General features: G+C 37.9%; 3 protein-coding genes across 3 annotated transcripts; 2 read left to right on the top strand and 1 right to left on the bottom strand.

Moving 5' to 3' along the window:
* Window positions 1–1,052: 1,052 nt before the first annotated feature.
* On the top strand, window positions 1,053–11,359 carry LOC121769032 (protein FAR1-RELATED SEQUENCE 5-like). Its single transcript, XM_042165726.1, has 5 exons — window positions 1,053–1,261; window positions 8,410–8,504; window positions 8,963–9,707; window positions 9,836–10,689; window positions 10,947–11,359. The coding sequence occupies exons 1-5, from the start codon at window positions 1,053–1,055 to the stop codon at window positions 11,357–11,359; spliced, it is 2,316 nt and encodes a 771-aa protein (XP_042021660.1).
* Window positions 11,360–12,157: 798 nt separating this feature from the next.
* Window positions 12,158–13,228, bottom strand: LOC121768954. The gene is made up of 4 exons (XM_042165612.1): window positions 13,169–13,228; window positions 12,977–13,099; window positions 12,737–12,880; window positions 12,158–12,586 (listed from the first exon to the last, which is right to left on the bottom strand). The coding sequence occupies exons 1-4, from the start codon at window positions 13,226–13,228 to the stop codon at window positions 12,158–12,160; spliced, it is 756 nt and encodes a 251-aa protein (XP_042021546.1).
* A 10,548-nt stretch (window positions 13,229–23,776) lies between these two features.
* LOC121746896 (importin subunit beta-1-like) lies at window positions 23,777–27,499 on the top strand. Its single transcript, XM_042140854.1, has 3 exons — window positions 23,777–24,000; window positions 24,601–27,024; window positions 27,126–27,499. Exons 2-3 carry the CDS (start codon window positions 24,605–24,607, stop codon window positions 27,328–27,330), a joined length of 2,625 nt encoding a protein of 874 aa, XP_041996788.1. The 5' UTR covers window positions 23,777–24,000; window positions 24,601–24,604; the 3' UTR covers window positions 27,331–27,499.
* The last annotated feature ends 291 nt before the right edge of the window (window positions 27,500–27,790 follow it).

The raw sequence follows: 27,790 nt of genomic DNA, 5'->3' as shown, positions 1-27,790 counted from the left end.
GATACCAAACCTTGTCTGTTTATGAAAAGGAGTTACTAGCAATTTTGATGGCAGTTAAAAAAATGGTATCATTATCTGCAGAGCAAGAAGTTCATTATTTTAACTGATCACCAGAGTTTGAAATACTTGATAGAGCAAAAATTGACTACACCCACTCAGCAGGCTTGGATGCTAAGGTCATGCACTTTGACTATGAAATTAGATACAAGAAATGCATTGAAAACTCAGTAGCTGATGCCTTGTCTAGAGTGCTTGAAGTAATGACTTATGCACTAACTTCTTTTATAATTCCTTTGGAGTTGATTGCAAAGATTAAATAATCTTGGAAGAATGATCAACAGGTTCAACATATATCAAATGAAAAACAGCAAAATGAAATGTCTCATCTCAAATTTAGCTGGAGTAAAGGCTCAAATACTATCCATCTTCCATGAATATGCTTTTGTTGGACATTCTGGAGCCCTGGGAACTTATAAAAGGATTTCTACCTTGCTTTATTGGCCGAAATTGAGGAAGGAGGTCAGGGAGTTCGTGAGAGTTTGTGTCACTTGTCAAAAGTATAAACCAGGTAATACCTCTCCAGCTGGTTTATTACAACGTCTCCCTATGCCTACTGCAATCTTTATAGATTTACCTATGGATTTTATTGAGGCTCTTCCAAGTTCACAAGGGAAGGATACCATATTAGTGGTGGTGGATACACTCAGTAAATATGCACATTTTATGCCCTTATCGCATCCTTTCACAGCTAAAAAAGTAGCTGAGGTGTTTCTGGATTCGGTTTTCAAATTGCATGCAATGCCAGTTAAGATTGTAAGTGATAGGGGAACATTTTTGTGGGCACCTTCTGGAAAGAATTTTTAACATTATTGGGTGTTGAATTACTCTACTCCACTGCTTACCACCCAGAAACAGATGGGAAATCTGAAGTGGTCAACCGGTGCTTGCAATGCTATTTAAGATGTGTTGTAGAAGAGAAGCCACACTCTTGGGTTCACTGGTTGGGGTTAGCTGAATACTGGTACAACACCACATATCATTCTAGTATCAAGATGACTCCATTTGAAGCTTTGCATGGCTTTGCACCTCTATTACTTGTTCCTTATCTACCAGGAGACTCAGATGTGGAAGTTGTGGATTTGGCTTTGCGGGATAGAGAGGAAATGATAAGTATACTCAAGAGAAATGTACAAAAGGCAGCTGAGAGAATGAAGAGGCAAGCCGATCAGCATAGGAGTGATAAAGAGTTTGAGATAGGAGAGTGTGCATGGCTGAAATTGCAGGATTACATGCAGAAATCTTTACGAGGGCAACACCATAAATTTGAACCCAAAATATTTTGGCCCATACCAGATTGTGGATAGAATTGGAAAGGTTGCATACAAGCTGAACTTACCTTCCTCGGCCACCATTCACGATGTCTTTCGTGTGTCTCTATTGAAGTCGGCCGCTCCACCTACGGGTCCAGTAACTGATCTACTTACATCTCTCACATAAATGATGTAGTACCATAGGCTATCTTGGACAGGAAAATGGTGAAGAAGCATAACCAAGCAGTGACTAAATGGACGATCCCCAGCTGACGCTTCTTGAGAGTTTGCCGACTTGATCAAAGAGAGGTTTCCTTGGTTCCTTGAGGACAAGGAACCTTAAGGAGGGGATATTGTTGCATGCATGACTATCCTATGTCATACCATACATGCATGCAACGTAGAAGTAGCCTAGGTAATTCAATAAGTGTGGCATGGTGAGGTGGCAAGGCTACATCCTAGGCTGAGGTGGCGTGGTGAGGTGGCAAGGAGGTGCGAGGCGTGTGAGTAGCCGAGTATAAAAGGGGACCACAACCATCCTTTACGTGTGTGTTATGTGATTGTTGTTGTGCTTGAATCGTGGATCTAAGGCATTTTCTTTTGTAATTCCTGCATATTGCTGTTGTTCTCGTTCGATCATACTGATTAATATAGTTCCTCTTGGTTGATTCTCATTTTACGTTGCATATTATCGTGTGATCTTATTGAATTTTGGTGGATCTGTGTGTTACAATTTACGATTGGGAAATCACGTGGTAAGGTCGTAATAGCGCCGAACGGATCCTACCATTGTCGTGGAGTCTTCGGTCTTCAGCCTCCGTCTCACACAGACAGCCTCCCCTCACAGCTCGTTGCTGCCTGTACATCGTCGTCCGCCCTCCGTCGAGCTACAATTCTGCCTGCGGCTATCTCCTCCGGCGTTCTGTATCAGCGCCCTCTGAGTTCTCGCCGTTGCAGTCAGAGTTATACAGGCAGTCAATCTGTCGGCATCGCTGTGGTTGGGTTCGATGACAGTAGCTTTACGGACATTTCTTCCTAAGCTAAGTTCTTTATTCCATTCTTCCCTTGTGTAGTTATTTAAATTAAAAGAGCTAAGTACATGTCAATCTGTAATTTGAGTATTGGGGACTTCTTTGGACTTGCTTTTATAGATTTGATTTCTTATTGGAGGAGGTGATTTATTTCAGTTGTTCATTGTGGTTTATTGCAAAAGCGATGTGTTCAAAGAGATCTGAAGTAGCTTGGCTAAAATCTTATGAGCATGTAAGGATTTCTTTGGTTTGGTGTGCATAAATTTATAAGATTAAGGAACTTAGGAACTTAAGTTGGTATGGCTACTGAGTTTGGGTAAAAAGGCAGCAGCCTATTGTTTCTCTTGTTTCATTTATGTGTTAAAGCTCTAAATTTTCTTATCCTAAGCATGAAGTCCAAAATAAGGTAGTGGGTGTGCAAGTGTTTTACTGTTTCTTCTATTTATTTCTATCATGTTGTGATTGTGAAGTGGTGGTGCTCTAAACATGCTTGAGGTTTATCTATGGTTCTATATGCTACATGAGTATGAACTGAGGTGGTGTGGGATTACATGTGACAGTGAAGAAATGGGGCTGCCCTTGTTTTCACTCACGGTTATCCTCCAAGCTCTCTAACTCTCAAACTTGCTATTGTGGTGGAAGAAACTTAAGGTGTATAGGAGAAGAATTTGATGCATATTACACTACTAATAAATCCAACTTTTTCCTTATTGCAGGAGTGGTATTGGGGTATGTACTCGTGTGGAATCAAGGAGCTGCCCTAGCTCTTGTCCTCTTATTGCAGCGTATCCTCTTTGTTGATTCTTCACCACTTTTAATTTAAGTAAGCTTGGTGTTTTGCCTGTGCATAAGTACTCTTGCATTTATGTGACTTGTTTAACTATAGCAGGTGTACGTGAGAGAATCCAGGAGCTGTTGGGAGTAGAGGAGTTCAGAACTGACCATTGCTATTTTGGGATCACTTTGACCTCTTTTTTTGTTTAAGTAAGGATGTCTTCTTTCCTTGCTTTGTGTGAAGTTGAGCTTTGGCACCTTACACCCGCACGGGCTTAACTCAGTTGGTTCCTGGGTGGTAGATTGTCCCTAAGCAGACAGGATCGAATGCTGGCAGCCGCAGTGTGGGAGTTTCACCACTGTGGTGGCTCCTTGTGTGCTGGTTGGCACCTTACGCCCGCACGGGCTTAACTCAGTTGGTTCCTGGGTGGTAGATTGTCCCTAAGCAGACAGGATCGAATGCTGGCAGCCGCAGTGTGGGAGTTTCACCACTGTGGTGGCTCCTTGTGTGCTGGTTACCAGTGTAAGTTCCTCCCACCTAATGGGCCGCTGAGGTACCGTGTTTGAACCCCTCCATAGCGATGTCGGGCCGGGTTATGGGGGCGCCTGGGGTGAGCGAATCACCTTTTGTCCCTAAGCTTTGGCACCTTACAAGTTTTTATTGCTTTTATTTGTTCATTGCAGCTCTCGGTATACTTGCAGGAGTATACTTGCTGTTTTTGGCAAGACTTGTTTTCACTTTTGAAAGGTATTGTTGTCTCATCTCCTAAATTCCTCTCTTACTTGGCAGACTATTGATATTAGTACATTAGGATTTAATTTGTCTTGTTTGCATATTGCAGAGCTTGGAAAAAAGAACTGGGCTGCCAAGCGGGCCTTCCGAGGCATGGGCTTGCTGCCCCTGGCCCATCGGGCTGCTTCTTCAAATCATCGGGCTGAAAGACTCTTGGGCTCGAAAAGAGAGGCCCAACATTCACATATTTGTATACCCTCACATTTGTAAACCATAGATACTTAAGTTCGTGTATTGACTCTAATTAAAGACATAGTCTTAGACTCTTAGTATTCTCTTATGTTAGTGTATTTTGTTTACTAAAAGAAAAAAAAAACACAATTCGTTTTAATTCGTTCCTCGTTCCTTTTTCGTTTGTAGCTCGTGATTAAGTAATAGTTCGTGAAATAAATAATACTATTACTTAAGAAAGTCGATGACAACAAAGCAGCATGCGTTCCTTGAATTAAAGGTAGCTAGAAGCAACATGTGTTCCTAAGTTCAATGAAAATCCTAGAATTTTAATTGCGGGTATTATAGGTTTGATACATGAGCTTGCCTTCGCCAGTTTCTGTAATATGGGCGTGAGGATGGAAGAAATAGTAGATATTTACTAATTGTTAACTTCTAACTATGTCAACAACCTATATTATAGATGTCAACACGAAGGAATTTAGTTGACATACAAATGTCTTCGTGTTGAGCAAATTCATACGGGGAGAAACGATGAAGTTGCATTCAATGTCTAACACAAGTACGATACCACGAAATAGAAATTAGATACAAGAGAAAACTCAAAACTTATCATAAAAGTGTTAAAGGAAACAACTATGCCCCAATACTAATCATGATGCATAGATTTTGTTATGTGATTAGCTCAGTAGCTCGATCAATGCTTGAGAAAGCAGTTGTTCAACATGATGTACCAGTAGCCGTTTAATTAAGTTAGTAGATCTTTTAATCTGAGCAATCAGATCAATTAGCCGTTGGTTGTGTGTAGAGATTAAATACTTGTTCTATTTTTCGGTTAGTTAGTTTCAATTCCAATTTCATAATGATTTCAGCTCAATTGTGAGTGGATAAAACTTCTCGTTTCTTGCGATACATCTATCGATTCAAACTCAGCTACTTTCGTGCTACAATAGGCCAATCGTTTCAACTGGCGTCGTCTGTGAGAATAAGGATTGCCGCATCGAAGCTGTAGTTTGGGAAAGAATTTGCGAAGAAATATGGCTTCGTCAGGTTAATAATGTTAATTTATTTTAGTTCTTATGCACATTTTTATTGATATTAAATTTGTTTATTCTATGTTACTATATTTGTGATAAAAATCTATGTAAAGAATTAGCAAATAGTATTAATGTTTTGGTGAGAGTATGATGAACTTAAATATGTGTTGGCCAACTAGGAAAATTCACCGTTTTGTGAATAAAAAAATTTATTTGGATTGTCATCTTATAATAACTTATTGTGTTGAATTATAGGTTGATGCATGTAACAGATATCAAAGTTTGAAACGAGGCAATCTCAAGATAAAAACACTATTGAGTTCATAAATGATGCCATTGCTGACAATCTAAGACCTTGTAGTCATCATCAACCGTCCTCATGGTGACTTTCCAAGGTTCAATCCTAACTCCCTTAACAAAGTCAATTGCATTTTTTAATTCTGAATTTTCAAACAGGATTATACCGGTGAAAATGTTAACGCTAACACACTTGTAGTCTTCTTGGAAACAAAGTTGTGATTATGGGGCAGCGGAAAAGTCGTGGATAGCTGCCCAAATGATCGCATATTTACATACATAGGAGGAGGGGTCATGTTAGGTTGACAACTATCTTAAACTAATAACTGACAACTATGTCAACAATCTACGTTACAGATGTCAACGCGAAAACATATGTATGTCACCTATATTTAGTTGGCATATAAATGTCTTCGTGTTGACATTCATAACATAACTTATTGACATAGTTGTCAGTTATCAATTTAACAAAATATTATCTGAACATATGGTACATTTTTTAGAACCCCAGCAGAGGACAAATGGTGCCAATTAATGAGAGACGAATTGAGTATAGTACATTCTAAATAATACTACTACTACTTTTATTGTGCAAAAACATATCAAAGTTGGAACTTTTACGCAAACAGTTTATAGAAACTTAAGATCTTTTCAATAAAATCGATGGAAATTTAGCTCAAAAAATACAAGAAAATATAAATATATAATCATGATTAATTTTCATGAAAATTAGTGTATTGAATATACATAACAGAGATCGCCCCAATAATAGATTTCATAATTAATTTGTCTCAATAAATTAAATCCCGTTAATAAATTAATTTTGGTCCAGAAATAATAAATTTCTAGTTCAACAAATAGGAGAATAACAAAAAGATTCTAGTTAAAGAGTACATTAAGAAATATGGAAAGAGCTTACTCAGTTAAAGAGTGTATGATATTAGCCCAATAAAATAAAGCCCAATATCCAGCATTTAGCATTCTGCATTTGAATATTACTCCCTCCGGGGACATGATCAATTGTTAACTCACTCTTTAATTGCTAACTACAACTAATTTAAGGTTATAGGATTTTTGAGATATAATGGTGTATAAATTGTTACGTGTAGTTTTGTTTTTTATTTTTTAATATTAAAAGATATGAATAACTACCAAAGTTAGGGTTTTGAATCGGATATCAATATAGTATAGTAAACATATCAACACAATGCTTTGAGTATGTCAACACAATTTAATATTGACATTCTACACATATTATGTTGACATATTATGACAGTTATGTTGATATTTAGCTGTTTGTCGAAAATTTTCAAAATTCATAAAAAAAATTAAAAAATTTTGATATCGAAACATATACAATTGAGATCTCGTTAGAATCCTTATGAAAAAACCATTAATTTGATATATGTTGTCTGAAAAATTAATTTAAATTGAGATAGTTATATGAATTTAAAATTTAGTGATATTTTTCTTAAAGTTAGTTATAAGTAATTTGTTGTTAAATGACATTAATACCATAATTGACATTATTTGTTGATTATATTAATACTAGAGGATAAATGATCTTGAGCTTTGATTTAAAGATCTAATGCCTATCATTTAGGTGTAGTTATCAATTTTATGATAAGTTAGTAGGATATAATGTCCACTTTTTTATATTAATTTTATAATAGAGTGTGGGTGGAGTAAGTTAGTAGAATGCGAGACCTACTTACCATTTATGGTAAAAAAACGTAACTCTTATTATAAGACGGACCGAAATGGCAAAATGTGACTCTTATTGTAGGATGGAGGGGGTATAATTTATTTACAAATTAAATTGTTTATTTTAGAAAATTAAATTAATTTATTTGTGATGTTAATCAATGTGTTTTAAAAAAAGTTCTGAACGTAATTATTGTGATGACCATAATTGTAAAACAATACTCCCTCTGTCCCACAAGAATATGCACTATTTTCTTTTTAGTTTTTTTTTTTTGGTTTATGCTTTGAAGAAATGAGATTTCCTTTTTATTCCTCCAGTGAAGATAGTTCTATACCACTAAACCACACCCCTAAAAATGAAACTCTTTTCTTTTTAGTTCGTCCCACAAGAATATGTATGCACTTTTTAAATTTGGAAACTCTTTTATCTCTAATGAAGTGGACCCATTCTCCACTAACAATACTTTAATTATTATTTTCTTTCTACTTCTCTTTTATTTTATAATTGTGTATTAAAACTCATATCCAACAAAAGTGTATATTCTTACAGGACGAAGGGAGTAATGTATTTAGGATTAAAAAATGAACTTTGTAACAAACTTTCATGCATGTCATATTACTTAGACAATGTTAATCGACAATCATCCAACCATCCAATTTTTTAATATTTAAATTAAAATTTTATATCCTCCGTGTCATCTTCCACATCAATAATATTTATTCAATCCAACTGTAAATTTTTTGAAAGCTTATCAATGATCACCCAACCAAGCAATTATATATTTATTTTTATTTAATTTCTATAATAATATTATTATATGATATATGTGTTATTGTACAATAAAATTTACTAAAAAGGGCACAATAAATAACATTTTAATGAAGAGAAGTGAACACTATTTATAGAAGATAGAAAATTATGAATGTCGGTAAAATTTTTATAATTATATATATATATATAGAGATGTGATCAAATGCAAACTCACATCTTACGTACAAACTCCAAACTGCAATCACACGCCATCTTTGATACTAATCTGCGGTTGGGAAGGGTTTACTAAGTCAATGTCACCGGGTAGTGAATTTTATGGCACCGGGGGTGTATATGGAAATCCTTTTGCATCAGCAATTTTATACACGCTTATTTTACTCCAATATGGTATATTCAATTATTTGTAACTGTGATGACTCCCTAATTTATCTCCATTCTCCCAAACTACCATCAGTATCATTTCATATATTAATTATTCACCATTGCACTATTAACTTCAATCTCCCGTTGATATTCATAGCCAAATTTTCTTCGACGTGCGTTTTAGTGTTCTTCTCCCGCCCAAGGGCAACGTCCTCGCTTGTGTTGAAATGGAAATGTCTGACATAGATCAAGGTAGATTCTCTATCGCAATGTTATATCTGTAGCTATGGCCGCTGACATTTCATGATGACATTCTTGGTGATGCTTCCCTATCGGTGTATAGTTGCAGTTAGATTCCGAGATGACAAACCTTGATGACATTCTCGGTGATGCTGAGTTTTCTGTACTTTTTTGTTTAAGAATTGTTGAATATATAGTATAGAAGTTGTTGTTCTTGACTAAAGAAGACATCGTATGTAGATTATATTATGCATAGTCATTAGGTTATATTCCGAAATGTGTTTGAATGTGTTTTTGAAACGTAGACTTTGTGTAAGTTTATTTAATTTTTTATGCTTGTTCTGATGTTGTATACATTAGCTGTCAGCAATGCGTTTTGTCTGCTATAGTGTGCGACGATATTTTGCCAATTGGGCCGTTGACATTCAGTTATGACATTATTCGATGATGATTCTCTATCGTGTGTGCAGCTGCAGTTATTCCAGATTGCAGGCCCGAGCTGCAACCGTACGTTGGTCAGGTGTTTCAAACAGTAGAAGATGGAATTTCATTTTATGAAGCATATGCCAAATACTGCCGGTTTGATACTCGAAGATTTGGACACAAATACGCACATGGTGTCAAAACCTGGCAAACCATTGTGTGCAGCAGGCAAGGTGAAAAAATGGATGCTGACGAAGACGGTAGCTCTACCAAACGTAGACGGCATTCTAGCAGATGTCAATGCAATGCGAAACTTACGATGAAGTATATAAACGATTCCGACAGTCCTCGATACGTTGTCAGCAACTTTGTAGCCCAACATAATCATGATATGGTCGATACAAAGCACGTCAGATACATGAAATCCAACCGTAACCTTGGGGATATCCATTATAAATTCCTGCAGGACTGCACAAAAGCCAACATTGGACCTACACAGACTTTCAATTTATTGAAAGAGTTCCTAGGTGGCTATGATGCTGTGGGTTGCACTGTTACTGATTTACGGAACGGCAAACGCGACATATTGCAAGAAATGAAAGGCGCTGATGTCCAGATGATTTTAAATCAAATGGAGGAGAAGAAGAAAACCAGTGACGGTTTCCATTACAAATTCCAGCAAGGTAGTGACGGAAAGTTAAGTAGTCTTTTTTGGTGTGACGCTGTGTCCCGACAGAACTACAAGATGTTCGGTGACATTGTATCCTTTGATACTACGTACTCAACAAACAGGTAATCGCACGTGTACATTGTGTCTGACATTTTCTTTGTTTGTTTATAATGCTCTAAATTCAGGTGATGTGTTGAGCTGTTGGATTTCATTTTACTCACTCTCAATGCTTGCAATACTCGTTGAATAGGTATTGCATGGTGTTTGGGCCATTCACTGGAAAAGACAACCACGGATGCCCTGTTACGTTTGGTGTCGGGTTCGTTTCAAATGAGGGAGCCGACTCATTCTCTTGGTTGCTTAGTGAGTTTGTAGAATGTATGGGGTTCGCGCCCAAGTTGATAATAACTGACCAGGATTGGGGGATGAAACTTGCCATAGAACGTGTGCTAACTAGTACTAGGCATCGGTGGTGCATGTGGCACATCATGATGAAGCTTCCTGAAAAGGTACCCAAAAGAATACTTGCCAACGAAGAGTTGAAGAAGGATTTGGACTCTTGTATATGGTCTGAATTGTTGGAGCCAGAGGAATTCGAAGAAACTTGGCTGACCATTATGGACCAATATGGTTTACAAAATGAATCCTGGTTCACAAATATGTTCACACAACGAGAGTATTGGATTCCAGCATATTTTAGGGATTTCCCAATGGGGTCGCTGTTGAAGACAACATCATTCTCTGAGTCCGAGAACAGCTTTTTCAAAAGGTACACAAAACCCCACTTCAATCTTGCTGACTTTGTGATGCACTACAACAGTGCGTTAGATGCTCAACGTAACCTATCAGAAAGGCTCGATTTCGTTGATGCTACAAAAGTCCCCTTCCTCTCAACGGAGCTCTTATTTGAGAACCACGCAGCATATATTTATACAAATCGCATCTTTCAGCAAGTTCAAAATGAGATCGTCGAGGCTCATCAACGTTGCAGAATGACTCACTTCGAGATGGAAGATAATACTGAGATTTACACAATAACGGACAGCCTTCGAAATAAAGTTGTTGTCCGCCATGAAGTTGGCACCGAATCGTACCACTGTGATTGTAAGTTATTTTTGCGGCGTGGAATATTATGTTGCCACATTTTTTGGTTGTTCAAAAACCACGACGTGAAGGAAATACCAGATACGTATATAGGTACAAGGTGGCTGAAGACGCCATTCTTGAAATCGATCCATTGCGATCCTAGTGAGGAAGCATCGTCATCCGAATGTCTGTATTTATCCTGATTTTTTTTTTCAATTAGTTGCTTTTGTATTATGTCACCATGTTGACACGGTACTGACATAATGTTGCTGCAGTTTCACTAATTGATCGCAAGCGAGTTGTAACAGCCAAACTGCATTCACTATACTTTCGCTTAGTCCAACGAGCACAGAGCAATGACGATGACATTGTTGCATTATTCGACGGAATGGAAGAACTTAGTCAAAAACTCTTTGGGGGTACAGTACCTTCATGGTCTTCCATGGATAAAGCACAGAGGATTGAGGGTCTGTACGGGGCATCTCGACCGAGTGTTGTTAACGTGCACCCTCCCGATGTAGTGAGTACAAAGGGATCTGGCAGCAGTTCTGGAAAGCGAATTGCGTCAGCAACTGAGAAGGCCATCATACTACAGAATAAACCTAAGAGGCGATGTGCAAAGTGTCGAGAAATGGGCCATCACGATGCAAGGAATTGTGGTAGGGAGAAAGGAAAATCTAAAATGTAGGATTTTTTACTTACTTTCCGTACTCTTGCAAAGAACATCTTACAGTGAAAGAGTTAAGTTGGACGTGGTTGTGTTTTTTCCCATTTACGTTATCTTCTACTTAAATGATGCACTGGGCAGTGGTTTACTAGTGTATATCGTACTGCTGGTATGATAGTAGTAATTAAAAGCAAGTTGTGATAGAATGTATAAGAAAAGTAATAGAAAATTCTACACTATCACCAACTTATGCAATGTCGTGTTTTTCTTAATTTTTGTAAACACCCTATGTCAACATATTTTTGACTTATGTTGTTTGCCTGGGATTAAATTCTTCAAGGTTTTCTTCCTATAATCATACCCTCCACCGAATGTCAATATCTGTGACCAAGTGAAGCACTGTCTACAACAACTTCAAATGTCTATAGGGTTAATAAATGTCAGCAATGTCAACATATTATTTTAATATGTTGTTTCTCTAACCTTTTTCTCAAGAGGGATTTTTTCCCTTTCTCAACCCCTCAAGACAGAAGGTCAATAGGTAGACCAATTATAGCTGCAACATTAACAAATGTCACCAAGGTTATTCTGTTTTGTAACATTATCAACACCAGAAACACCATGTCATTATGAAAGTTCCACATAGGACGAATCAAAATGGAGAGAATATCAATACGAACTTGCTTCAGTTCAAACAACTTCCTAATGTTGGTAATTCAATTAACAAAACGACGAGTTATCAAGCCAAAAGTTCTAAACGTCAAAATCCAAAAACTACCATAAACAATTGAAAACAAAGATCATCAACTTCAAATAAACTCATTTCATCTTGCTTCTCTTCCTGGCAGGCTGATTGCATTGCTCGTTACTGGGAGCCTTGTTCAACATTCCATTCACTTGCCTAGCAAAATCTGTTCTGAAAGTGGGCGTCACGTTGATGAAATGACTCATGTATGACAAGAACCTTTCTTTGGCACTGTTGAACGGTGCAAGGAGCATGTTCTTGCAATACCTCCCCCTCAAAATCTGCAGAATCCTCACACTAGCACCATGAAGACCAATAGCCTTTAAATTGTCAGGGTTACCTTTGTAGGACTCCATGTGCCTCATCAGGAATACTGCCGAGTCATTAGTGGCCTGGGGTGTCTTCCAGGGCAAGTCCAGCAGTCGGGTTCTCTGCTCTTTCATTATTACCTCACACATTGCGTTCAGTCCTTTTGACTCGAGATAGTAGCCAAGAAAATTCCGCTGCATACAAGGCAAGGGAAAATGTAAGCTATATCATGTCATCATTGATTTATTGGCTAGCTGTAATGTTAGCGTAAATGTCATTATATAGGCGATGAAGAGTCATTTAAAACATCAAGGATTCAATATAGTGTCAACTTGTGTACTTACAAGTAGACCCAGGTCTGTCGCATATTTGCTCGCATCTGGAATACCGTTCTCAGGCACGACAATGTCTAGCACGTCCGCAATACCAGTCTTAAAGGAAAAGCACACCAAAAAGTACTGTCTATTTGAAAAGATTGGGAAAAATATCTGCACATAATTATACACTTGCTTCAATAATGAATGTCGACGACGTTGTTTTTAGAACGAATGAACAGCTTCAGACTCTAATCAATGAAGGATTACCATATCATATTTTGTGAAATCAAAATTTCCATCCATGTTGAATTGACCATCCATCTCCTCACAGAACGAATGAACAGCTTCAGACTCTAACCAAGTAGTTCTCCTTTCAACCACATTGAATGTCTGCACTCGTGACACAATGTCATTAGGCATAAAATAATACAAATTACATCGCAGTAACATGACACATACTGTTGGAGATGTTGTGGCAAACAATCTCTTGGTAATCTGTGTTGTTTTTTCCACTTCCATGTGATTCAAATACCATGCCCAAGCATCCACAACTCCAACATCAACAGCTTCATGGGGCTTCAACGTGCTGAATTTTCTTTTACTAAGTTCCACCATATCATCATCGTAGACAACATGATCCCTACATTTCAACCATACCTTATTCAAGTCAGCAACTTTTGTTAAAATAAGCCAATAATGATGTAATTTTTGGCTTACGTCCACATATAGGGAGTTGCAAGTAGGAATTGGTAACAGTCCCTCTCTTCTCTAGTCCATAAAGGGCTGATGCGCGTTGACATCGATCCCTCTCTTCTCCCCGTAGGCAATCTCATTTTCCTCACTGGAGCAGGTTGTATGTCAGCAAATGTGCTCTCTTCAAGATGACTCTCTGCATCCCCACGAACAGGAAATTTACCTGTCAACACCCCTTGTATCTGTTTGTGTCTCAAAGGCGGCATCACCTAGCACATATATTGCTTCCACGGCAGAACAGATGGCTATATCTACTTCGTCGTGCTGCATTGGGAAAACAGAAAAGTGTACAATGTCAACAACTTATGCTGAATGTCAACAACACCATCAAACATCCACATCCAAAAGCAAATGTCAACACCCCCTACATATATGAATCATTACTAAGTTCAGCTGTTTTACATACCTCCTCATCAACATCACGCGCTATAGCCCTAACCGCATCGAGTGCATTCTCCTCGTTCACAACCGTTCCTGCTTTCACAGCAGTCAGAGGCTCTCTCCCATTGTCACTACCACTCATAAAATCCCTACAGTCTCCTCCTAAGTTGGCAGCCGGCTCTCTTTCCCTTTCATGGGAAACACCTTCATCCCCACTGAATAATTCGTCAGATGGCTCCCTTAGGCCGTTCTTCGATACGTCAGCCTTCACGAAAAGTACGCTAGGATGATTGAGTGAGCAATCAATTTAAATAAAAAAAAAATGTGGCCAACATACCTCTTCAGCATTGGCTGGATTGTCGGTTCCCTCCCGACGTCCTGAATCACGGTGACAAGCATCACCATCCTACAATATACCAAATGTCACCATGCCGTTAAGAATGTCAACGACCTATTGACCTAGGAACGTATAATATATACTTAACCTGGCTGGCATCAAAGCCGAGGCTGAAGCTTGGGTATTCATCCTTGTTTTCGAGTATATCCATTTTTTCAGCAGTGTCCAACAAAAATGTCAGGGCTGACCAGTCTTCCACTGAAGTACTTTGGGCAGATTGCGTCTGCGTCATTGACTCAGCAGGGTCAACGACGTTGTCGTCCAGCCTAAATGCCCTCCTAAGGGTGTCACATGTTATTCTAAAGCTGTCCATTTTCCGTACGTCTGGAGGAGCTTGGTTCAATTCCTTGGCCAGCAGCTTCAAACCATCACCAATGTGTTTGACTGCACCCCAAACACCCCTGATATACACCCATTCTTCGGAACCATCTCTGCTTTCAACAACATCTTCAGCAGCTTCTGGATGCTCCACTCCAGTTGACATCTCCACACTACCTAATTCATTCTCGTCATACTTTGAAACCACACGTCCCCGGCCGAAATCTACTTCCTTCAATTCCTCGTCCTCTCTCTCTTTTAACAATTCCGCTGTCCAACCCTTTACCCTAGGAATCGCACGTTGGACACATCTCCTACGGTGCACTACTCGATCCACGTAGAAGGCCTACAGTACATAAAAATATATAGACAATGTCAGCAACAGACCGAATTCAATAAAAGCAGTGCTCTAAGATCCAGCTACAGACACGACAACAACAAATTTATATTCACACACAAGTCCATGTCAAATAATCATCAAATAATAAACGGCATTGCTGCGATAAATGAAGGCCATACCACTAAGAAGACTAATGGGCCACTGAAAACTTTCGACCTATTGTTCTTCCACAGCTCCCGTGTCCTCAACAGATTGTCGAGCAAGTACCTACACCAATCGTGCTTCCTTATCTTTTGCAAATTACCAAGAATATCAACAATCCGAGGTCTGACATAACCACATGGTGAGGTCTCGATGAGTGCAGTCTCCATCAGCAGTAAGAATATCTTCTTAAACATTGCGCCCCCCCAGTTTCTTGTAGAACCTTCGTTTCTAGAACCTTTGTCTGCATCGCGTGCACATCAACCTCCTCTTCGAGTGGAATAGTTTCCAGGTATTTGAAGCCAGTGTTTAGATCACATCGATCAATTTTAATCCCCCCATTTGGGAAGCCAAAAACAAGTTCGACGTCTTTCGTGTCAACCACTAACTCAATGTCATTGGGCAGCAAAAGACTGCACCGTACGTGGTCAAAATGCTCCAAAAGCCAATACGCTAAGGTTCCTGGAACAGAGGTAACGTCAAAATCGAGGAGTCCTCCGAAGCCGAGCTGTCTTACAGCATTTTTCTGCCTTTCGTTCATAGACTTCAGAATGCGCCAAAAAAAACGAGTGGTTCTCTTGATCCTTAACTGAGGTCTCTTGGTTTGTACAGGGACGCCCCCCACAGATTTCCGCTTCCCACTTGTCTCACCATCGGCTACAGCTTTACCTTTTGCTAGACGTTTCGCTGTTACATTGCAACCATCAATAAGTTAAGTCAATGACCAAAACAAAAGATTTATGCCATAATATTTCCAAAGTCAGCAGCATATACTAGCAATGTCACCAACATCACATTTCATTGTAAGGGGAAATGTAAGCTATTCCATGTCATCCTCGATTCATTGGACAGCTGTATTGTTAGCGTTAATTTCATCATATAGGCAATGAAGATTAATATAAAGCATCATTGTCAAAACCTGCCTTATGATTCAACATTCACATTCCAGGTGAAATAGTCACCAGCCTATTATTTAAATGCCAACCAAAATATAATTTCAACGTCAAAGGCAGATTCTGTAAATGTCAACAACATTGAAAGAATTTCAATGCCTCCAACATAGAACAGACATAATTTCAGAGAACCTTGAAAGAATTTCAGTGTCAACAACATAGAATATACATAATTTTAGTGTCAACAGCAGCTACTAACAATGTCACCACAAGTTCAATGTCAGCAACAATTAAATTCAAAATAATATGAAAAATTACACAGCATTGTGATTTCAAAACCAACCCTGTAACACAAGAAAAACATAATAGGGCGGTGGTTTGCTGGGTGATTCGTGTTGATTTTTTAAAAATCAAACAAAACAACAAACTACAACCCAAAAATCTGTGTGGGGTTTTTTGTTTCTCAATAGAACGAACATAAATGGACCCTGCATGTCAATAGTCTGCCCTATAGTTTTTACTTCTATTTGTATTTAATTTTTATGTTTGCAAATATGTCAAGCAAAATAAATAAAAAAGCACCACAATTTAAAGGAAAATCCTACATTTACTTAATTAAAAAAAAGTTACAAAAGTAGAAATAAAAAACAAGTGCACTGCAAATAAACGAGGCTAATCTAAAGCATTCTCAACTGGAGCCGGAGATTCTCGAGCATCTGCTTGAGGTATTCAGCTTCAGCCGGGTCGTCCGTCTGCCTGAGGGCGTTGTGCGTGTCCAACAACGTCCTCTGGTTGGCGGCCCTCACCAATTCCCTTTATGCATGTGCCACAGCCGAATGCGGGGCTGGGGTCGGGGTCGGGGCCGGGTTTTGTGACGTCGTCGCCTTTTCCTTGCCCTTGTTCTTGGCAGCCTTGTTGCCAATGGGACGCCGGGTGGACACCGGTGTGCCGGAGCTCTAATTCTCGTACATCGGTTGGTTGAGGTCCATCGGAATTGCACCGCTGTCGCTGCTCGTATAATCACCGGTAGCGGTGTTCTTCGTCCTCTTCCTCGCAGACGAAATGGACATAATCCCTCCTTGGAACTTCTGCTTCTCCTTCTCGATGAGCCAGGAGGAGTAGTGCTTGAACTCGCCGTACAGTGAAATGTACGACGCGAGTGCTTTATCGCGCACATTATTCATATTCTCGCCGCTGCCCTGCCCCCTCAAGCACTTCGTATACTCCGCCGAGAACAAATTGATCTGCTTCTTGATTTGATCCCAATGCTTGCGTAGCTGCTCCATATGGCACTTGTACGAGGCCGTCGGCTTGGCTTCGTTGTAGCGATCAGCAATGCGCTCTCAGTACGCGATATTCCTTTGGTTGTTGGCAAACGCCGACCCTCTGAAATATCAACCCAATACTTCGTCAAGAGAACACTTTCTTCGAGGCTGTAGTTCGTCCTCCCTGGGGCGAATTCTTCGTTCACACCCTGTGGCGGCACTGGCACATTCGGAGGCGGCAACTTGTAGGCTCTGTGTCTGTTCCTCTTCTTGGGGGCGGAGGCCGAGGCGACGGCTACGGCCACGGGGGCGCGGGTGTGGGACGGCTCCATGTCGGAGAGACCGTACGAATCCGTGCTGAAATCCTGATCGTACGGGGTCTGTACCCGGCCACTATGCACCACCGCCGAACATCGGCAGTCCTTCGGGACTATTCGAATTTGGGAACTCACCCGGATTCATAATTGAAAATAGAGAAAGAGAAAAGTGAAAATAGAGTGAAATATACTGGAGAGTGAAAATGGAAGTGTTGATGAATTGTAGAATATATATATATATATATATATATATATATATATATATATATATATATATATAGGGTTGTCTTATATACAAAACAATCTAAAGTGTATAACCTAGAACTACATTTCATCCATTGAATGAGGAAAAAGGATGGTCAAGATCAAATTTCATACATAATCACAATGCATCGGTTATAACCACCCCACTAACCACCCCACTAATCATATTATCAATCCAAATTTGGCCTTGGTTCTACATTTAAGATTGGTTCTACATTTAAGAATGGTTCTATCTTGATCACAACCATATATATATATATATATATATATATATATATATATATATATAGGGGAGCGTTATTCTCCTTTTCACATCTTAGATCATTTTTCCTTCTTAATATTATGCGTTAGATCTAAGGCATCAACGGATCAGATTGATTCTATAAAACTGGTTCCGTGTTGCATTATAGAAGGTGGTTGTATGCATTACAGGGTTATTATTGACATTTGACGGAAAAGTAACTGCCACATTTTGGTATCTGCGAATAATGCACCACATGGTCACGAGTAATGCATATAATTGACTATATAATGCACAATATGTGAACTGCAATGCATACGAATAAGATGTACCATGTTATGATGTTTGGACACACGTTTCTTGTTTCCCCTAAGGGTTTAATAAGCTTAGGGGCTAGGGTATAGTACGTAGACATGTATGTAATCTTCACATGGTAACGAGTAATGGATATAATTGACTATATAATGCACAATTTGTGAACTGCAATGCATACGAACAAGATGTGCTGTGTTATGATGTTTGACACACGTTTCTTGTTTCCCCTAAGGGTTTAATAAGCTTAGGGGCTAGGGTATAGTACGTAGACATTACTAACAAATTGTTGTTATTGGAATATACGTATGTGCATTATTTGGTTTAGGTAGTGCATTATGTAGCTGTTAATTGTCATTAGCTCAGTATATTATGCATTATTAGAGGTATTGTGTATATGGGTTAATCAACGGATTGAAGATTACATACGTGCATTTAGTAATGTCTACGTACTATACCCTAGCCCCTAAGCTTATTAAACCCTTATGGGAAACAAGAAACGTGTGTCAAACATCATAACATGGTACATCTTATTCGTATGCATTGCAGTTCACATATTGTGCATTATATAGTTAATAACATCCATTACTCGTGACAATTTGGTGAATTATTCGTATCGTTTTATAATTTGTTATTAATGCGTACGTACTATACCCTAGCCCCTAAGCTTATTAAACCCTTAGGGGAAACAAGAAACGTGTGTCAAACATCATAACACAGCACATCTTGTTTGTATGCATTGCAGTTCACAAATTGTGCATTATATAGTCAATTATATCCATTACTCGTTACCATGTGAAGATTACATACATGTCTACGTACTATACCCTAGCCCCTAAGCTTATTAAACCCTTAGGGGAAACAAGAAACGTGTGTCAGACATCATAACACAGCACATCTTGTTCGTATGCATTGCAGTTCACATATTGTGCATTATATAGGCAATTTTATGCATTACTCGTGACCATGTGGTGCATTATTCGTAGCGGTTTCCAGCCATTATTAGATTACTATTGTACCCTCATAATGCACAAAATAGGACAAATAATGCAACACGGGATTAATTACCCAATGTTGATCTTGACCGTCCATTTCTCTAATCTAATGGCTGATATTAAGAAGGAAAAAGAAGGAAATATAGGAAAAGGAAATGAATACATCCCTATATATATATATATGTATATATGGGGATGTATTCATTTCCTTTTTGTATCTTTTGTTCTTTGTTCTTTTTAATCTCAGCCCCACGATTTTGTCATCCGACGGTTAGATTGGTGCCACGTGTCATTTAATAATGCAGATTTTCAGTTGAATAATGCGCACCGACTAATAATGCACCACTATTGTGTAATAATGCAGATTTTCAGTTGAATAATGCACACCGACTAATAATGCACCATTATAGTGTAATAATGCTGATCATCTGGACCGTTGATGAATGAGATCTAACGGCCCATATTAAGAAGAATAAATGATCTAAGGGATGAATAGGAGAATAACGCTTATATATATATATATATATATATAGGGTTTTGATCCATGCAAAACCATTCTTAATACAAAAATGCAGAACCAAGCATACAAAAGTCATTTTTAGGTCATTGTAAGTTTATTTTTACGTCATTATAGTAAGGATGACATGAAATGATCTTAACATGACCTCAAACCCAAAGTTTATAATATGACCTAAAACTGCTTTACAATGACCCTCCTTGTTTTTGTTTAATTATTGACCATTGGATTGTCAAATCTCATGGTTAGGATTTGGTCTGGATTTTGTATTGAGATCAAGTTTTGTATTGATCATTTTCCTATATATATATATATATATATATATATATATATATATATATATATAGATTTTGGAAGAAATAAAATTTTCAAAAAAATAAAAAACGCGTTGCATCGTCCACGTGACCCGCAATGGGCGAACGATACCGCGGACGATGCGTGTTGAGAGGCGCATCGTCCGTGGACGATGCTTAGGGCGCGGAAGATGCATCGGGCATCGTCCGCATGTATACAGTGGCGGACGATAGCACGCCTGATGCATCGGGCGGACTATCGTCCACCCCACATTCAGATTAGTGGGTCCGACCCAGTTTGGGGGAATCCAGATCTAGATTAGTGGGTTCGACCCAATTAGGTCCAAATCTGTTGCGGACTTACGTTGAAGTATTGTTGATATAAATGCCAAATGTCGTATTTTCACATTCACCCAACAAAATATTTTATATATGTGGGTTACAATAGTAGGCTTGGACACATGCTCACATGGGCCATAAATATTACTCCATCCATCCCAATTAAGTTGAGTCATATTCCTTTTTGGGACGTCCCAATAAAGTGAGTCATTTCCCTTTTTGACAAAAAACAAAATATCAAATCACTCTTACTTTATTTTATCATCTATTTTACTCTCTCTATATATATATCCTACTTTTTTATCTTTCCTATTTTATTTTACTTTCATTTAATCTATTCAACACAATTTCTTAATCTCCGTGCCTAAAAGTTTTGTACCAACTTAGTTGGGACGGAGGGAGTATGTAGAAGCTGTTGTGAATGTGACTACATGAAAATTGCCTAAATCCTAAAAGAGTCGACATGATGCAGACCTCCGGGCTATTTTTTACTTTTTCCATTTCTTAAAAATAGAAACTTTAAAAATAACACGAGTTTTAATATAAGTTAGGTAAAGTAAGAGAGAGAAGAAGAAAAAATAGTACGTAGTAAAATTATTGTGAGTGAATTGTGGGATCCATTTCACTGAATATGCTGATATGAAAATCGAGAGATTTCGTAATATGGATCTCAATTCATTGACTTTTTAATAAATAGAAAGTTTCTCTCTCATACTCTACCCATTTTTTCTCTTTATCTTTCTTACGCAGATATGAAAATCGAGAGATTTCGTAACATGGATCTCAATTCACTAACTTTTTAAAAAATGGAAAGTTTCTCTCTCATACTCTACCCATTTTTTTCTCTTTATTTTTCTTACTTTATTTGTTTTTTCTTCTTCTCTCTTACTTTACCAATTTTTCATTAAAACTCGTGTGTTCCATATATAAGACTATTTTTTGTGGAAGAATGGAGTATTAAACATTAACTAAACAATTACAATTGCTCTTGACAAGGTCTCATAACTTGAAAACTATGCAAGTGTAGTAAGCAGATTCATGGCAGATCCAGGAATGGATACTTGGCATGCTCTCAAGTGGATTATGAGAACTGAGATATCTAAGAGGAACCGATTATTATGGGATATTGTTAAAAAGAAAGAAAAAGACAAATGGGGATCACTTATTGGGATTCGCTGATTCTGACTATGCATGATTTTGACACTAAAAGTCTGAATCTGAATATGTGTTTTGTCTATATGAATCAATTGTTGGCTGGAAATCATGTTGCAATTAGTAGTGACACACTATACTACAGAATCCGAATACTCCCTTCGTCCCCCATTAATTGACACCAATTTTTTTTTCGTCTGTTCCCAATTAATTGACATTCTTACTATTTTTTGTAATTGACCCCACATTCCACTAACTCATTCCACTCACATTTTATTATAAAATTAATATATAAAAGTAGGACTCACATTCCACTAACATTTTCCACCCATTTTTCACTGCATCCAAACTGAACGAGTTGATAAATCTAATATAGAAGTAAAGTGGAAGTATGAGAAGATGTTTCAAACTTATTCACCTGATCCGAGGTGGAGATTTGTTGGAATATGAATGCAAAAGGGACCAAATTGCAAATGTGAACCGAAGGAGTTGGCTAAAACAGTTGTGGGAAGAAGTTGAGCTCGGGTGAAGCCATACAGGCATACACACACATGCACTCAAGTTCTCTCGAGTCTTGAATCCTTATCATAAATATAGAAAAAAATATTATTGAAATTATAAATTTTGATTATTTTTTAAACAAATTGTAAATGTTTAATTTTGCATGTTTAATTTTGCAAATGCTCGAATTGTGGTTTGAGAGTTGCAAACTCCACTTCGACTCTCACACACAGATAGGTTTTCCACATCGAAAAATCTAGCTTCCACGCCTTCACTGATTTCATAGAAAAGAATAGTCTCATTTAGAGGTGGGGAAAAATACTGAAATATCGCACTTATCGTACCGAAAAAATACTGAAAATATCGGTTTTTCGGTATACCACAATTTTTCGTACAGTAACGGTATCAATTTTTCTATACCGTGGTATATCGAATATTCGGTATATACCATAGATTCAGTATACCGCGGTATACCATATCCTAGGTGCATACCAAAAAATCGATATATGTAGAAATATTATATAAATATTATATTTTATTTAATATATTTATATATATATTAGAATTAAAAAGAAAAATCTCCGAAAATCCTACTTTTAAATATTTTATGTACAAAATATATTTTTTTGCATAACGATATTACGGTATACGGTACTGTACTTCGGTATACAGTAAAAGTGCGGTATACCGCAATAACGTTAAGGTGACGGTATCAATATGATATTTTGTATATACCGCTCTTTTCGGTACGGTATGACAATTGTTAATGTGAATTTATAATTTCATTCCTAAGGTTTGAAATCTATAATAAATCAACAAAAATTAATTAGACAGTATGATTTAAAAAATAATTTCTCCAAAATAAAATTTAAAAAAAGGAAAACCATCCAAAATATCACGTCTCGGATCCTTCGAATATATACTATCCAAAAATATATTAGACTAAAAAAGGCCCACCGTTGAAATATTTGGCCCAATTAGTAATATTCTAGTCTAATTTAAGTTTACTAAAACATTTCTTTAAATTGATGATAATTTAGAGAGAAATCATATATCCTGAATCCCAACTATTTCGTAATTCGTACAGTCAATCCAATCTCTTCAAAATATATTTTATTTAATTATTATTATCTTCAAGATAAATTAATTATCCAATTTAATGTTTACCAAAAAGATATATTAGTGTTATTCAAATATAAAAAAAACATACTTTTATACATGCACATATTTTTCAAGGACCCCAATATTTACTTTATTTTATTCCTGAATTATTGAGTGGTGAATATTTAAACAAAAAGCTAAAAATATTATAAGAAATTGATGATCAAGTACAGCTTATATGACCACATAATTAATTAGGAAACACCATTATTATCAAAGGAAAGCTTATGGTAAAAATTATGGCCCACAATACATTACATTTTGGACTCGGCCCAAATGTTTTTATTTGCAACTTTAAAGGAAAAAGCTGAGATCAAAATCTAGGGTTTTGCGGTGTCGGTGTCTCGGGCAGCTCGGGCAGATTTTGTGCCGTTACCCGTCTATTTATTTTTTCATTTTATTCCTCAAACTTCCCGTCCCGCTTCTTCTCTCTATTCGAATTTCTCTCCCTTTCTCTCTCTACACGCATTTCATTTTTCAAACGCCAAATTTTTGCTTGCAAAATCTGATTCGTAGTAGTTATAGAATTACTTTAATTCATACCCAGAGGAGATAATCTGATCTGTAATTTGTATCGAAGAAGCGTTAAAAGAATCAGTGTAGCTGTTTGATCTGAAATCGAACTGATATTCAATTTGCTGTTTGATTGAGGTATTCTCCCTTCATTTTGTGTTTATTCAATTCAGATCTGTTGATATTTGGAGTTGATTTGGTTTAATTTTCTGCGTATCTACGCATTTAGTATCTCGCTTCGGTTTTTGTTTATTTCTGTTTTCGTGAGATTGTTGTATAGGCCTCGATCATTTTTTCAGTTAATATACAAATTATGTTAGTATATGCTTTGTTTATTGAGAATGAAATCAATCAAGCTTTAGATTTGTCTATAAGATATTTGATCGATTTGCTTATCGGTGTGTTAGGATTTAAACTTAGGTCAGGACTGAGTATGACTCGGATTTCACCTTTGTTTTTATATGAAAGCTTTTGAAGTTGTTTACAGTTTGACTCTTCGCATTGATCTCTCTTTGAGTCGATCTATTTACTGTGTCGAGTTTGATTGTATAACCTTCATATGTGAAACATATTTTTTTTATCTTTCATATGTTGAGGTTTGTTGCATAGCCTTCTCTGTGTGAATGTGTTTGCAGTTCGTGTTCAGTTTTTATTTATTTTCAGAGCTTTCATGGTTTCGCTCTTATTTATATGAACATTGTGATTTATTTTCCTTAACCTTGTAGCTTATTTGTGCAGAAAAATGGCGTTGGAGATTACCCAATATCTATTGGCTGCTCAATCTCCGGATGCAAAAATAAGAAATGAGGCGGAGACCGCTCTTGGTCAGTTTCGTGAACAGAATTTACCTGGTTTTCTGCTGTCTTTATCGGTTGAACTCTCTAGTGATGGAAAGCCAACTGAATCCCGAAGACTTGCTGGTATTGTACTCAAGAACTCGTTGGATGCTAAAGAAGCAGTAACCAAAGGCAACCTCGTCCAACAGTGGGTGGCAATTGACATTTCCTTCAAGTCCCAGATCAAAAACTCTCTTTTGAACACTTTGGGATCATCTGTTAGGGAGGCTAGTCATACTGCTGCCCAAGTGGTTGCTAAGATAGCTTCAATCGAAGTGCCAAAAAAGGAATGGCCGGAGCTTGTTGGATTGTTGCTTTCCAATATGACTCAACCAGATACGCCTGTATTGCTGAAGCAAGCAACCTTGGAGGCACTTGGTTACATATGTGAGGAGATTTCTGATGAAGATCTTGTGCAAGAGGAAGTAAATGCTGTTCTAACAGCTGTTATTCAAGGAATGAATGTCTCTGAACAAAACTCTGATGTTCGGCTGGCAGCAACTAGAGCATTGTATAATGCCCTCGATTTTGCTCGGACGAACTTTGGTAATGAGATGGAGAGAAACTATATAATGAAAGTGATATGTGATGCTGCATTGGCAAATGAGATAGAGATCAGAAAGGCTGCTTTTGAATGTCTCGTTTCCATTGCATCAACATATTATGAGATCCTTGAACCTTATATGCAGAAGATCTTTGAGCTTACGTCGAATGCAGTCAAAGCAGATGAGGAAGCTGTTGCCCTTCAAGCATTAGAGTTCTGGAGCTCTATTTGTGATGAAGAATTGGACATTCAAGATAATGAGCTGCCGGAGAGTGGAAATTCTAATCCTCCACACTCTCAGTTTATTCAGAAGGCACTGTCGACATTAGTTCCTATGCTGCTAGAAACTCTGCTCAAACAGGATGAGGACCAAGACCAAGAAGATGGGATTTGGAATCTGGCCATGGCTGGCGGCACCTGTCTTGGTCTTGTTGCTAAGGTTGTTGGGGATTTAGTTGTCCCACGTGTAATGCCTTTTGTAGAGGCTAACATTTCAATGAGTGATTGGCGGTCTAGGGAAGCAGCCACATTTGCGTTTGGATCTATTCTTGATGGCCCTAGCATGGAGAAGTTGTTACCTATGGTGAATGCTGGTCTTGATTTCATGCTCAATGCAATGAAAGATGAAAACAGTCACGTTAAAGACACAACTGCATGGACTCTTAGTCGTATATTTGAGCTGATGCACCTGCCAGCATCTGGTTTCTCTGTTGTTACTCCTTCTAACTTCCAAAGAATTTTGGTTGTTTTGTTGGAGGGTTTGAAAGATGCTCCACATATCGCAGAGAAGGTTTGTGGAGCTATTTATTTTCTTGCTCTAGGATATGAGGATGCTGGGTCGACCTCTTCGCTGATGACTCCTTTTCTTCCTGATATCTTTAGCACCTTGATTGCCACAGCTGAACGTACAGATAGCAGTGACTCTAAGCTTAGGTCTTCGGCATATGAAGCCCTGAACCAGGTTGTTAGGTGCTCAAATCTCCCTGAAACATCCCAGATAATCTACAGACTTCTCCCTGCTATCATGTCAAAGTTGGAACAGACTATCAATCTACAAATTGTGTCATCTGATGACAGGGAAAAGCAAGGGGACTTGCAAGCCTCTCTTTGTGGTGTATTTCAGGTCATCATTCAAAAACTAAGCAGTGCTGACGACACTAAACCCATAATACTTCAAGCAGCAGACCAGATCATGGTGCTTTTCCTCAACGTGTTTGCTTGCCGTAGCTCTACTGTGCATGAAGAAGCTATGCTTGCCATTGGGGCACTGGCATATGCAACTGGGCCAGATTTTGAAAAGTACATGCAAGAATTCTACAAGGTTTTAGAGATGGGTTTGCAGAACTTCGAGGAATATCAAGTTTGTGCCATTTCGGTCGGGGTTGTTGGTGACATATGCCGTGCATTGGATGGCAAGATCTTGCCATATTGTGATGGGATCATGACGCATCTTCTCAAAGATCTTTCCAGTAGTGAACTTGACCGGTCGGTTAAACCTCCCATATTCTCATGCTTCGGGGACATTGCTCTTGCAATTGGCGAACACTTTGAAAAATACGTAACCTATGCGGTGCCAATGATGCAAGGAGCCTCAGAACTCTGTGCTCGGATTGACACCAATGATGAGGATATGGTCGACTACGGCAACCAGCTCAGGCGCAGTATTTTCGAGGCTTATTCAGGCATTCTTCAGGGATTCAAGAATGCCAAAGCTGAGCTGATGCTTCCTCATGCTCCTCATCTTCTGCAGTTCATAGAACTGGTTGCAAAAGACCAGCAGAGGTATAATAATAATAATAAGACTAATAATCAATCAATGGTTTTTTATATGTTTTTGAATATTCTTTCTTATATAATCTGATGTGGTTTGTTCTGTACTTCAGAGATGAGAGTGTTACTAAGGCAGCAGTGGCTGTTCTTGGTGACCTGGCTGATGCACTGGGTTCAAACTTGAAGATGATGATCAAAGATAGTGCTTTCTGCACTGAATTGCTAGGAGAGTGCCTTGTGTCTGGTGATGATCAGTTAAAAGAAACGGCAACGTGGACTCAGGGGATGATCGGGCGAGCCTTTTCTGTGTGCGGCTAAGCTTTGTTTCTCAGTTCATTGCTTTGTTTGAGTTTCTTAATGGAACAAGTCCTGCTCTTCAAAATGTGGATGATGAAATTCTTTTCATCTAATTATGAAAAACGTTGCTTATCATGTTTTTGTGGCCTTGTCATTATTCTTAATGATAATAAAGTTATGCTTTTTGCCATATTGTTGCTGCTTATTTTTGATGATATATAATATACTGCTGAATTGATCTTCTTATCTTGTGTAGCAGATAAATAATTTTGCGCATATGAGAAACTGCAATTTGATTTTCAATCCGGTGTGGTGAAGGAAATTTATTCTACTTTTATGTGGCTCCTGTAATCAATCAGAAACAACCAAATGCAATTCAGCGAATTAGAAAATCTGTCACATAAAATTTGTATGATCAATGACTAGAAGGTTTAGCAATAGGTGAACAAATAGTGTGATTTGATCCTAAATGTATTTGTGT

This window comes from Salvia splendens, chromosome 1 (genome assembly GCF_004379255.2).
Source record: "Salvia splendens isolate huo1 chromosome 1, SspV2, whole genome shotgun sequence".
Classification (NCBI taxonomy): domain Eukaryota; kingdom Viridiplantae; phylum Streptophyta; class Magnoliopsida; order Lamiales; family Lamiaceae; genus Salvia; species Salvia splendens.
Note: the sequence above shows the minus strand (reverse complement) of the source record. Positions and strands in the feature narration are given on the sequence as shown.